General features: G+C 29.3%; 1 protein-coding gene across 2 annotated transcripts; it reads left to right on the top strand.

Annotated features, from left to right (window-relative positions):
* Window positions 1–262: 262 nt before the first annotated feature.
* Window positions 263–2,103, top strand: LOC126675453 (myb-related protein 306-like). Of its 2 annotated transcripts, none has more exons than XM_050370092.2 (3): window positions 263–616; window positions 890–1,019; window positions 1,130–2,103. In XM_050370092.2, exons 1-3 carry the CDS (start codon window positions 484–486, stop codon window positions 1,836–1,838), a joined length of 972 nt encoding a protein of 323 aa, XP_050226049.1. In that variant the 5' UTR covers window positions 263–483; the 3' UTR covers window positions 1,839–2,103. The 2 variants fall into 2 exon arrangements, with proteins under 2 accessions (XP_050226049.1, XP_050226050.1); XM_050370093.2 differs by lacking the exon at window positions 263–616 and adding an exon at window positions 738–809.
* Window positions 2,104–13,890: the final 11,787 nt, after the last annotated feature.

Genomic DNA, 13,890 nt, shown 5'->3' with positions numbered 1-13,890 from the left:
GTCAAGGTATAAACGAATAAATATTACAAGGTGGGGGGTTTTCTAAGTAATTAAGTCATGAAAAAATATGTAAAATTCGTAATTTTTGGTGACATTAATTCTATAATTTATCTATATTTTAGTACTCTATAAATTTAGGAAGCAATATAATAATAGTATAAGATTATATATTTGACTTTTGGCAAGAAAGGAGTAAATGCGAATTTGCTGGCCATTTGACTCTATAGAGAAACACAGCAGCAAACTCTTTTACCTCATCACTTTGGTCAGCGTAAACACTCAATTCTCCATTTATTTATGTGTATAAATACACATCCCAAATCCTTCCCTTGACGCTTGTCTTTTCATTTCTGTAGAGAAATTATTACTCCTTTTTACATATATATATATACATAATACACCCAGTCCTCCACATATAAACATCTCCTCAATTCAAGAAACACAGATAAATATAATTACAAAGAAGAAGAAGAAGAAGAAAATATGGGCAGACCACCTTGCTGTGACAAAATTGGAGTGAAAAAAGGACCATGGACTCCTGAAGAAGATATTATGTTAGTTTCTTTTATTCAAGAACATGGTCCTGGTAACTGGAGATCAGTTCCCAGTAGTACAGGTACTTATATATCAAACCCTAATCTTTATTTAATCAAATCATAGTATTTTTTAACTTTTTTTTTTCATTTTATGTTTGTTTTGGGAGTTGGTTGAATCTTTAAAGCTGTGTATTTATTATTCTGAACCTCCTTGTACTGTCATCTTCCTTCTTTTTCTTTATCTCTTTGGCAGTACCCTAAATCTTCTGTCAAGTTCGTTTCTCTGATTATTTTGATTTACAGTTTTTCTCTTTTATGGGTTTTAATTTATTTTATCTTTTTTGTTATTTCAGGTTTGCTTAGATGCAGTAAGAGCTGCCGGCTCCGGTGGACCAACTATCTCCGGCCAGGAATTAAGCGTGGTAATTTCACTGACCATGAAGAGAAAATGATTATTCATCTTCAAGCTCTTCTTGGGAACAGGTAATTAATTATTTTGTCTTTCTCTCTGATCTATGTTAATTGTGTCAATTAGGTTAATTAATTATTTCTTGGATGAAACTATGGATTTTAATTAGATTTATGACATGCAGATGGGCAGCAATTGCATCATATCTTCCACAACGAACAGATAATGATATAAAGAATTATTGGAACACCCATATGAAAAAGAAGCTCAAAAAGATTCAGAATCAAGATGGGGTTTCAAATTCAGTTTCAGAGCCAAAAGGTCAGTGGGAGAGGAGGCTTCAGACAGATATTCATTTGGCTAAACAAGCTCTTTGTGAAGCTTTGTCTCTTGACAAATCTTCATCTTCTTTAACTGTAACCGACTCATCGAAACCCTATCAAACCCAAGAATTATCCAGTCCGACTACTTATGCTTCAAGCGCTGAAAACATAGCGAAACTGCTTGAAAACTGGATGAAAAAGTCACCGAAAGTGCTGAAGTCTCATCAAACAAACTCCGATATGGCGGCAAACTCCAGTTCTAGCACTGATGCCGCGCATAGCGCGGCTGCGACACCCGAAAATCAGGGGTTTGATTCTCTTTTCAGCTTCAACTCATCGTCCAACTCGTCGCAATCCGTGGACGAGAACGCGAATTTGACGCCCGAGACGAGTCTTTTTCGAGATGAAAACATGGTGGTGGAGGTGAATCATCATCATCATGATGATCAGAATAATAATCAGGTTCCTCTTTCGTTGCTGGAGAAATGGCTATTTGATGAAGGTGCTGTTCAAGGTCATGAAGATCTGATTAACATGTCATTAGCAGAAACTGGAGTTGGGCTGTTTTGAGCACAGGCGTTAATAAATTATGGATCATCATATGTTAATGTTATAATTAATTAGGGTTTTGTTTTCTTTTTTTCTAAATCTAGGTTTTGCTAGTTAGAAAAGAACAAAAAGAAAGTTGTATCCATGCCTAAGAAGAAATTATGATAACACCCCCACCATAGTGGAAGAACAGAAAGTGTAAATTAAAAACAACATATCTATACGAATATGATCCTATAATATATGTATCTTATTATCTATAAATATAATTATCATGTTTATTAAATTGCTGTATTTTTTTTCCTGCAAATTTGGTTTTTGATCAGTTAAACTTTTAATTAGTTTTAGTTTTTCTTCGTCTTTAAGAGGGTGGAGGTCCCTTGAAGGAGATGTATGGCGGCCCACTAGGACATCACACTCTGTATTTCTTAGGTTTCTTTGTGCATTATTGCGCTAATTCAGATCATTAATGCATGTGATCATAATGATCTAGGGCTTGATTAATTGTTTTGATTGTTAAAGTCTTCAATTTCTTGTTGAAGAAGATCTTTTTTTGGCATTGATGTTAATGATCTTAAAATTCGCATTAATATTTTTGCAGTTAACGAAATGTAGCTATTATATAAAATAGCTGCCGAACTATAAAAGTTTATAAAATTGTTAATCTCTTCATCTTAAAATGATAGACTCTTTGGACAAACACGGTAATTAAAAAAAATATAATTACATTAATCTTTATCCTTTCATAATATTCTAGATATGTAAACAATGTAATTTTTTTATCGGATGCATTTTACATTGATAATAAAAAATGATATCTCCCGGCAGCGGAACCAAAAAAAACCAATGAGAGTTGGTCCAAGTGGTAAGCGGCTTGGTATCGCTTAAGCAAGGTCTCGGGTTCGAGTTCTTGTGAATGCAGAAAATTCCCACTGGCAGACTCACCCATCATGTCAGGTGCGCGACGCGGGTCGGATCCGGATTAGTCAGGGCGAAACCTTAGAAACCGGATGGGCTTACCAAAAAAAATGATATTTAATTTGTGTTGGAATATGAGGTAATTAGTTCATTTGAAGATAATTATGCCTATTTATTAGATCTAAGTAAAAAATTTAATTTTAAAATTATGGATCTAAAATAGAAAGTGGCATATAATTTGTAATTCCCAAAATAGAAAGATGGTCTATCAATTTGAAAAAATTATACAATACAACTCTTGCGCCATGTTATTCGTGCAACAAACCAATAGTGTGTTAGACATGAGAAAAATTGAATGGTAAAACAAATTAAAAAATTCTCTTTTGCAAATGCTCATTGACTTGTTATAAAAATGACGCGATGCAACAGTTATATCAATTTGGGACGGAGATAATATTTTTTTATAAAATGATTATCGAAATATAAGAAGGAATAAATAACTCTAAAACACCAGATATATGTCATAATTTGTACTCTAATCTCTCCTGTTTGAAAATCAAACCATATGTTTTCTCACTTGTATTTCTGTCACCAATTTAGTCTCTCCGTTTTCTCACTTGTATTTCTGTCACCAATTTAGTCTCTCCGTTCATTTTTGGTGTTTAGTCAACTGAGTAAAAGGATTTAAGGGTAAACTAATATTTAATCACGAGTAACGAAATCGTTAACATATGCAAAAGTGGGGGATCATATTGTTTTTTGGCGGATATTAAACTCCCTAGGTCACTCAAGTTTTAGAAAATCTCAAAAAGGTCAATAAAGTCAATTTTCTTACAAAATGGTCATTGAACTATACCTTTTCCTTTTATTACAAAAGGGCTCACCCATATAAAACGACATAAAAACCTAATATTTTAGCTTACGTGGCAAGCCAAAATTACAAAAAGAAACATAGTTCAGCGACCTTTTTGTAATAAAAAGAATAACCCAATGATTTTTTTGTAGTTCACAAAAAGTTTAGTGTTCTTTTCGTAACAATAGAAATATTTTTGTAATAAAGGGTATAATTCAATGACCACTTTGTAAGAAAATTGACTTTAGTGACTTTTTTAAAATTTTCTGAGACTTGAATGACACGGAGAGTTTAATATCCAAGCCAAACCAAAAATCACAAACTTTCGCGTGTTTTTGGTATTTAACATAATCTTTTAATTTTGTCATATTTAACATGAACTTTTCTATTTTTTGCAATTAAGACCACATGTGTTTTTTTTAAATAGTGTCATTTTGCATTTAAAACGGCACCGTTTTAATCTAAAACGGTGCCGTTTTATATCGGTGCACGTGTCTTTAATTGCAAATTTTGAAAGTTCATCTGCGTTTTTGCCAAAATTAAAAGATTATATTAAATACTAAATATACGCAAAAATTAGTGATTTTTGGTGCATTTAATCCTTGTTTTTTTTAATTTAGTTATTTGACTTGATTGACTAACAATTAAAAATAAAAAAAAGGACTAAATTATTGCTAAAAATAAAAATGAGGACCATAATTACTTTTTCAAGATAGAGAAAATAATATTATTTTACTAGTAGGCACAAATAGGGAAATATATATGGTTTTGTAGGTTAGTTCAAGAAATAACCCTCTGATTTGGCCTTTATCTTGTCTTGATTTTCAATCTTTAAAAATCAGCTTGATTTTTTTTTATTTTTAACAAAACAAAAATTTTAGAGTATCCATTGTAGAGATACTTAGCCAAAGTTATGAATCATCAAAATTAAAAATGATTTTTAGCCACATAATACTCATTATGTATCACACTTTGCTTTTAACTGGGTATATAACATATGTAAGCGTATATATCATATTTATATTATATATTTCATTTGTTGAAGTACACAACATATATATATACCTTCAATTTGTCTATACCGAAATTTTAAAAATACTTTCAAAAAAATTAGCCATTTGAATTAAGTCTCACTGCAAAATAAGAATTGCAAATTAATTAAGAATGGCATACTTGAGTTTCTAGATATATGGTGTTTCTTTCATAGAACTGACTAATAATTTACAATGCATTCAAAATAAATATGATGTTCAACACCGATAGATATATGAGATTTCTTTCATAGACCTGAATAATAATTTGCAATGAATTCTAAAAAATAAAGATTATTCATGCACATTTGCTTACAACTGCACAAAAGTGGACTTGTTAACACACAATAATTACACTTTGCGCAGCCGCAGACCAACTAAATGTTAATACCTAAGAAGCACGGAAACTTCGATAAAGTTACGTTTCCCGTTTCGGAAACGTTTCGGAAACCGGAAACTTTTGGACACCCGTACGAAACGTTTCGGGCCGTTTCCGTAAATAATAAAAATTAAAAATTTGTAAAAAAATTAAAATTATTGCCCACAAATAAAAAAATCTAACTTGTTACCCATAAATTTTACATTTGCATTGCCTACAATACATCAAATATACTTATTTGTGTTGAATTATATTATATTTTTTTGTATATTTATAAAATTTTAAATATTAGTATATTAAAATGAATTATTTTGTAATTATCATAAATATTTAGATAATATTTTTATAAATATATCCCTATATTTTTGTTATTTGCACGTTTCCCCCACGTTTCGTGTCCTTCATTTTAAAAAACTTTCGTTTCCCCGTGTCCGTTTCGTATCGTTTCCGTTTCCCGTTTCCGTTTCCGTGCTACATAGGTCAATACTAATTATGGATTTAATTAGTACTGTAGTTCTTTGTAATCTAATTTATTAGGCCTAATCACTCAAAAACCCCTCACCTTTAAACTTTTTTTCAATTCCACCCCGACGTTAAAAATTTGTCAATTTTACCCACTTTTGAATTTTCCGTTTTCAATTGTACCCCAATATTTTAATTTTTGTTAATTTTTTTACTTAAATGATGAAATCATTCAATTAATTAAGTCTAAACATGAAATTAAATTCTTTTTTATTCAAAAAAGTACATATAAGTCCTTTATTTTTAAAAACTAACTAAAAACCATAATCAAATTAACACTAATTTAAATTCTTAATTAATTTAACTAAATTTAAATAAATTTTAAAAATATACAATTAATATATGCGAGACATGTAGAATGTTTTAAACAAATTTTCAAACGCAAAAGACGTTAATTTAATTTTTCAGGGTACAATTGAAACACAAAAATACAAAATAGGGTAAAATTGACAAATTTTCAACGTCAGGGTATGATTGAAAATGGGCTAGAAGGTCGGGGGTTTTTAAGACATTAGGCCAATTTATTATTGGTGAAGTAAATATTTTTTGTACTTGCCTTTTAAATTTTTGTTAGCACTAAGCTCATTTTTTATGTTTGGATTTAAACTTTAATTTTCATTTTAAATTTTGTAAAACAAAATTTAAAAATTGGTTCCGTAAAAATTTTATTTATAAACAAATTTTATTTATAAACAAACTTGGTTGAATCCTAAATTTATGGATATACTAGCAATCATCTGGCCCAGCCCAAGTAGTATGGGTTCGTCTTGGATATTAGATGGTGGCTAAAATTTGAGTGTATTAATTCATGCTATTGATAAAAATCTTTAAAAATCTATATTTAAGTGTTTTGATAAAAAAAATTAATATTCTCAATCTAAAAAAAATTCAGGGAAGTGATTTTTTTTGTTTTTCGATAAATATTTTTATAACTTGATGATCTATATATAAGAATAATTACTTATTGATAGATATCGAATCCTATCATAAGTATTATAGAGGCGAATCGCAGGAAATCCACCCTCAGATGATATCAGACTCTCGTCCAAAGGGCTGAGCTAGTCGAAACTAGCAACCGAATCTAGATCCGCCTCGACTGAAATATAACCTCGATATACAAAGATAAAACCAAATCCCCTGAGGACTCGGATAAAGCGCGTCGGACACGGGTTTCGGCCAAATAACCAAATCCTTGAAGATCCTTCCTATATGGATACAAACTCTAACTTAGAAAGATAAACTCTAACTTAGGAAGACGAGATTATTTAGGAAGATGTTTCTAAATAGGGCTCATGTATTAATAAGGAATCATACTCCTAATCAGGGTCAAACCAACTAAATAAGATTCACTTTCCTATTTCAAGTGTACAAAGTATACATTCAACTACTATATAAAGAATTTGAAGTATGCTTAAACACACAATTACATTCATATACTCAAAACGCTGCTCAAAGCTCAATACTGACTTTAGCATCGGAGAGGTAATCGGACAACCATCGTCCAGTTAGCTTCTACCCTAATTTGCAGGTTAATCCACCGGATTAGAAGGCAAACTCCAATATCACTTATCGATAGGGGTCTCAAAATAAATCATTGACGCGATAATATAATTCGCATAAAAAATTGAAATTATATGTATTTACATCATAAATGAATATTTTGTTTATGCCATGTTTTTAAACGTATCGTGGTACAAATTGACAAATAAACTTAATTATCAAAAAAAAATTAACATAAACTTTCAATTTTTTATATAATTGTGTCGTGAATTAGTTTCATTTTTTATTAATTTAAAAAATTAATTTAATTATTTATATAATATATATCATTTATTTAACTAAACATCTCGTATGTGTATCTAATACATAATTATATTTATATGATTAATATTTAATTTATTAAATAAACATGTTAATTATATTTTCATATTATCCGTTTATTTCATGTGCCGTGTTAATATGATGCATATTCAATTTATTTATATAAATGATTTAAACAATATTGTGCTTAGCGAATTCATATTTAGCTTATTTAAAATAAATAAATTAAATGAGTCATATTTGTGTAGTTTATAATCACCCATTAGAATAAACAAGTTATTCCATGTTGATAATATGCATAACCTATGTAGTTTGTATGTCGGTTCATGTTCATATGAATAATAAATATGAATTGCAGTATTTCGTATTGAACGTAATCGTAATATCTTAAATGAATCGGTTTATGCATATTAAAAAGGCAGCTAAAGAATCACAAGATTCTCTTGGTGTCGTTAATTGATCATATATTGAAAATCACTATCACAAATTTATTTGTTGGTTGAAATAGTAAAAAAATAAGAGGAAATATTAAATATACAGGGAGGAATTAGAAAATGATGAACTTGGAATTTGGAAATGTGTAATTAGAGAGGATCTTAAATGAAACAATGTGATAGTTTGACTTTTGTTTCACCTTTTACATGATTGTGAAGTAAAGTTCGCAGTTCTTTTAAAATTGTCAAATTAACACAATTTTAATTTTCCATTGAAGCTAGTTAGCTAGATATACGGGTCTAGATTACCAATGAACTATAATTCAAATGATATAAACTTTTGGTAGCGATCTGTTAAACCGTGACTCAATTCTTACTCAAAAAAAAAAGTATACGAATGTACGCATATTTGGTTCAAATCAAACAGAGTTAAACTGAAATTCTTCTATTTTTAAATTCATAGATAGAAACAAAAAAATCAAAACATTATTAAATATTTATGAAATTTAATTAAGGCTTAAGGTCTGAAAAACTACCGACTTTTTAAATTTTTTTCAATAGCACCCTCACCTTGTAATTTTTTCAATAGCACCCTATTTTGTATTTTTTGCTTTCAATAGCACTCTAAATTAAAAAAATTAGATGATTTGATTATTATAAGGATGAAAATTTTCAAAAAAACTAAATTTAAAGGTGAAATCGTACTTTTTTCTACTTGAACACTTTTAAACAAGTCTTTTAACTTAAAAAAAATTCAAATAAGTCCTCAATAAATGAGTTTAATTTGATGATTTATGGTGCTATTGAAAGTCAAAAATATAAAATAGGGTAAAATTGACTGTTTTACAAGGTCGGGGTGCTATTGAAAGCCGAAAATACGAAATAGGGTGTTATTGAAAAAATTACAAGGTGAGGGTGCAATTAAAAAAAAATTAAAAGGTCGGTAGTTTTTCAGACCTTAAGCCTTTAATTAATTATATCACATCATTAACATTATTTAATAATCTATTATATTTTCTGTAGAATATATAAATCGAAAAACAGAATGTGAATATTTTTCTAAAAGAAAAAATCACAAGGACAAATATCCTTTCAGAATATATATGTAGTTTATTTCTTAAGTATATAACAGAAAAATTGTTAGCATTTGTTTGCATATTGTGTATATTGATCAAGGAACAAAGGGTCAACGCGCCCCCTGAACTTGTGACACAGGGTCATTTAACCCAGTTTTAATTTGTTTGAGCAACTAACCCCAAAACTCTTCATTTCTTGGTCAGATAACCCTATAATTTATTTTTTTTATTGCAAAAAATAAATTTAGAATAATTTTATCGCAACAATTAGAAAACATTTTAATTTCTATTTCGCATTACTCATCTCCGATTTGTATTTTACGCGTTTTAAAAATACAATTATGGGGTTATTTGACCCAAGAATGAAGAGTTTTGGGGTTAGTTGCTCAAATAAGTTAAAATTGGGTTAAATGATCCTCTGTCACAAGTTTAGGGGGTGCGTTGACCCTTTGTTCATTGATCAAGTATACCTTTTGACTTGGATAAAAGTCAACTAGTTGTATGGAAGATGCAGTTGGCAGAGTCATAATTAATGTAATTCAGGTTTTGTATTTTTGAGTATTTTCGAGACAAGATGTTCAAAGTCATACGAAGGAAGCTTCGTTCTGCAGACATCATTAAATTGTAGAAACATGCCTTATTCATCTCTTCTTCTTTAAAATATACGCTAATTGATAATTTATTACAAGTTAATAAGGGAAATTGCCGCTATAAAAAAAAAGACAAGTTAAATAAAAATTTTTACTAATATTTAACATAGTTTAATTAGTTTTATGCTCCATTCGCAATTTGGTACAATATTTATGTATTTGTAAACACTATTCTCAAATACCTAATACAACTTTCATTTTCTTGCTATATGATGGGACACAGTCATGTGCAACTTAAACAGACCCTTCTTATTCCAACCAAGACATTGAAAATATGAGAAAATTACAGAATAATTAATAAAGCGGTACTATTTTACTCAAATACCAACACATTTCAAACTTTTTCCTTCTATCAAATGTGTTTCACATTTAATACCTTAGTTGGATTAATTATTACTTTCTATAACCATTTCTTCTTAAGCTGCCACGTCTCCATCCTCATAAACCAAAAATGTCGACGATGCCTATCTCTAACCTCACTGTTCCTCTCTCGTCTGCCATTGACGGTGTCTAGTTTTTCTCTATCGGCTCTCTTTCTTCGTGTCATTCAATCTCTCTCTCTCTCTCTGTCACTGCCGTCGGTGACACTCGCTCCTGCCTCTGTCGTGATGGTGATGCCGATTACTCCTATCTTCGTCACTTGATTCCTCTCCGTCGTCGTCATGGGCTTCGTCCTCGTACACTGTTAACGTCTTTCTGTTTTCCTCTGTGATTTCTTGAACGCTGCTGCTCGGTCAGTCTTTTTAATACACTCAGTTAAATTGATTTTTAGTTTTGTCAAATGTTAAATTGATTTTAGTTTCCGGTGAATTAGAGGACTTATACCCGGGAAAATTTTATTTCTTTGAATTACGACAAAAAAATGGGGATCTAGATTTCAAAATACTAATCTTGTTTTAGGTATTTTTCTCTCTTTTTAAATATCTGTTTTCAATTCTTTTTACTTGTATGTTGCACTGCTAGCTCAAAATTTCCAAATTTATAGTGGCTTTGTTCTTCTTTTTAATCTTAGTTTACTTTAAATTACAACTTACTAGCTGTTGTGTATTGAATAATGATGATGTTGTTGCAAATTTTATTATGAATTTGTTTTATCTGGAAATGAAACAAGTTAAAACCCCACTTGAAATTCCTAGTCTTTCTGAAGACCCACTTTCCAAAACCTCTCCTGTTAAAGGTTCTCAAGAAAATGGAATTAAGGTTTCTCCAAATGGGAAGGAAGTTGGTTCTAATGTTAATGATATAGCTGGTAAAAAAAATGGGGCTGTTCATTTGGATGATAGGGTGTGAGGAAATGAGTCTTGAAGACTTCGAAGTTAATAATGGGGCGTCTTCTTTACTGGAGATGCATGGGAGTAAGGGTTCACATGGGTTAGATCTATTTTAGATGTTATACAACTAGATCAAAATTTGGGTGTTGAATTATATTCTAGAGATGTATCGGAAATGTATCCGAGATGTATGTGATATGTTTCGAAATGTAATTAAACAATTGTTAAAATCTGATTCTATGCAATATAAAAATTGTAGAAGATTCTATATTTTAAATTTTTAATATATTTTAGTGAAAGTATTATACAGTTATTGGTTTAATTTATTGTATATACATTATTATACATATTAGATACATTCATGATGTATACATCGTATATATACACCACCGATACATTGTAGATAAATCGTCGATACAACATAAAATACACCATTCTTACATTGTAGATACATGTTCTTTTTTTATTATTATTTCAACAAAATGAATTTTATAGATACACCATTGATTAAAAATTTTAGAATCTATCTTAAACTCAGAAGGATTATTTTCAACAAAATAAATTTCAAAATGAACGATACATGTGTATATTAGTGATACATGGATGATACATTTCCGATACATAGCAGATACATCGATGATACATGTTTAATTTTTTTGAATTATTTTAACGAAATACATTTTAAAATGTCATGACTGATACATTATTGATACATCATAATATATTACTGATACATCACAAATACACCATCGATACATCATAGATATAAATGATAAAAATTAATAATAAAATTTAATACATTACCGATGCATCATCTATATCTTGCAATACACTGTAAATACATGGCCGATACATCGTAAATACATTATAAATTGAACTAAAAAGCAAATCTCGTGCAACATGAAAAAATAAAAGGACGGAGCAAGCATCAAATATTTAATAGGAAGACATATTTTTTAAATACATATTAGAAACAATTTATACATAATTTATATATATGATAGATACATATATTTTTAAATACATAATATATAATATATATACTTTTTTGTAACGTAATTTATGCGTTTTTAAAGCATGTGATACATATATCTTTGAATTTAAAATATATTATACATACACCTCAGATACACATAAATAGTACATAAAATAATATGTGTGTGTATATATATACACACATATATACACACACATATATTTATTTATTTATTTGTTTTTGCTTTTTAAAATATGAGAAAATGAATCAGTGACACAGTTCAGATACATAGCAGATACGTATCAGATACATAGATGATACATTTTTTTATTTTTTTTACATGTTGACACGCGCTGACGCGCGACTGACGCGCGTGTCAGACGCGTGGCAGACGCACGTCAGACGCTTTTCTGACGCGTTTTGACTATTTTAACACGTTTTTGACTTTTTTTTTTGGTTTTGAGTGTGCCATGTGTCTCTTATTTAGTGGTTGGGTAGAAAATGTAAAGTTTCTTATTATTTTGTCATGAATGTAAATTTTTAATTTAGTGTGTATTTTTGTAAACTCTTATTTAAATAGTAATATTTTTGTGGTTTTCTCTTGAAATATAGTGAATCAAGAAATTATAAAATTTTCTCTAAAATACATATCTACCAAACAAGTTTAAGCCAAGTCAATTAAGATTTGGGTTTAGTCCGACCTTATCTCTAAGTTATCCATTTTTTATATAGTAAGTAGGGCCTTTAATCGTTAGTATAATTCATATTTAAAGTTTTAAGCAATGATTAAATTAAACTCCAAATTTAAAAGCAACGCATCTCATTATACTATTATAGGCTTTGATGTTTGATTTCAGATTAAAAATAAAATATAAAAAGGATATGCAGATTTCATAATCCAGTCAAAGCCTAATAAATAACAAACTTGAGCATGAATAATCAGCATGCCATATGCATTTTTTATTGAATATTTTCTTAATCAATGAGGCAAATTAAAAAAATTATTAAATATTCTCAATTTCTTGCACATAAAATAAAAGTCGATATAGAATTAAAAATCTGTCATTAAATATAGCATCATGCATTGGAGTTATAATTTAAAATTTCTATTGTATGTAGCATTTTACTATAATTTATACTAAAAATAGCACAAAATATAACATATGCGATGAAAATACTTTTAGGTAGCAATTATATAATAAATAAAGTATAAAATAAATATAATGGTGAATACTATTTTAGTATCTGAATCTTGTTTTTTATAAAATTAGTATTTAAATTGTTTCAAATAAGTTACTGAAGTCATTTTTTAATCACCGGAATACTAACAAGATATAAAATAAATTACATATTTTTGATCGGAAAATGGGGCTTGCTTTTGTCTTTTTAGCATACTGATTACATGAAAATGGTTAAAAGCCCTTTTCTGATATATATGTTTAAAGAGTTACAATACTAATATTAAAAAATATCAAGTAATGAAATATTAGATTCAGAAATTTTCAAACACGACTAAAAGAAATTTTGTTAAGATGTAATTTTCTTTATCTCATACAATAAATTAATACCACCACCACATCAGGACTAAGCGTGGGTTGGATCAATAACTTTCAAAAAAATATGTCCATCATTAAATAAATCTCTATTATTAAAAGGAAAACCCCATTTCAAGGTCCTTAAAGTATATCTGTTTTAATTATCTAGTCCCTAAACTAATTTTTGTCTTTTACTAGTCCCTAAACTACACGGAAGCGCATTTTGAAGTCCTTTGGTGCATATCCGTTAAGAGCGTGGTCTCAAATTCTGTTAACAAACGGAAAAGACATAAGTTTTATTCCACGTAGGAAAGAGAATCTATAGGTCAAAAGTTCAAAAACAATCTTTAAGGACTTTTTTTACTCTTTTTTCAATTTGTTTCCAATTTCTATACAAATTCCATTTACCCATATTAAAAATAAGGAATTCATCTCCGTCTTCAATCAATTTACCCCTGCACCATAAGTTTTCTTTTAAGCAAGTTCCATTTCCCTCAGTTTCATCTAAGGAAGATTGAATAGCTTATGTCCCCAATTTGAATGAGTCAAACAAAGGCAAAATCAGTGAACCCATCTTCTCCATCAACGAGCAGAGGCAGAGGAGCAA

Source organism: Mercurialis annua, linkage group LG3 (genome assembly GCF_937616625.2).
Source record: "Mercurialis annua linkage group LG3, ddMerAnnu1.2, whole genome shotgun sequence".
NCBI lineage: Eukaryota > Viridiplantae > Streptophyta > Magnoliopsida > Malpighiales > Euphorbiaceae > Mercurialis > Mercurialis annua.
Note: the sequence above shows the minus strand (reverse complement) of the source record. Positions and strands in the feature narration are given on the sequence as shown.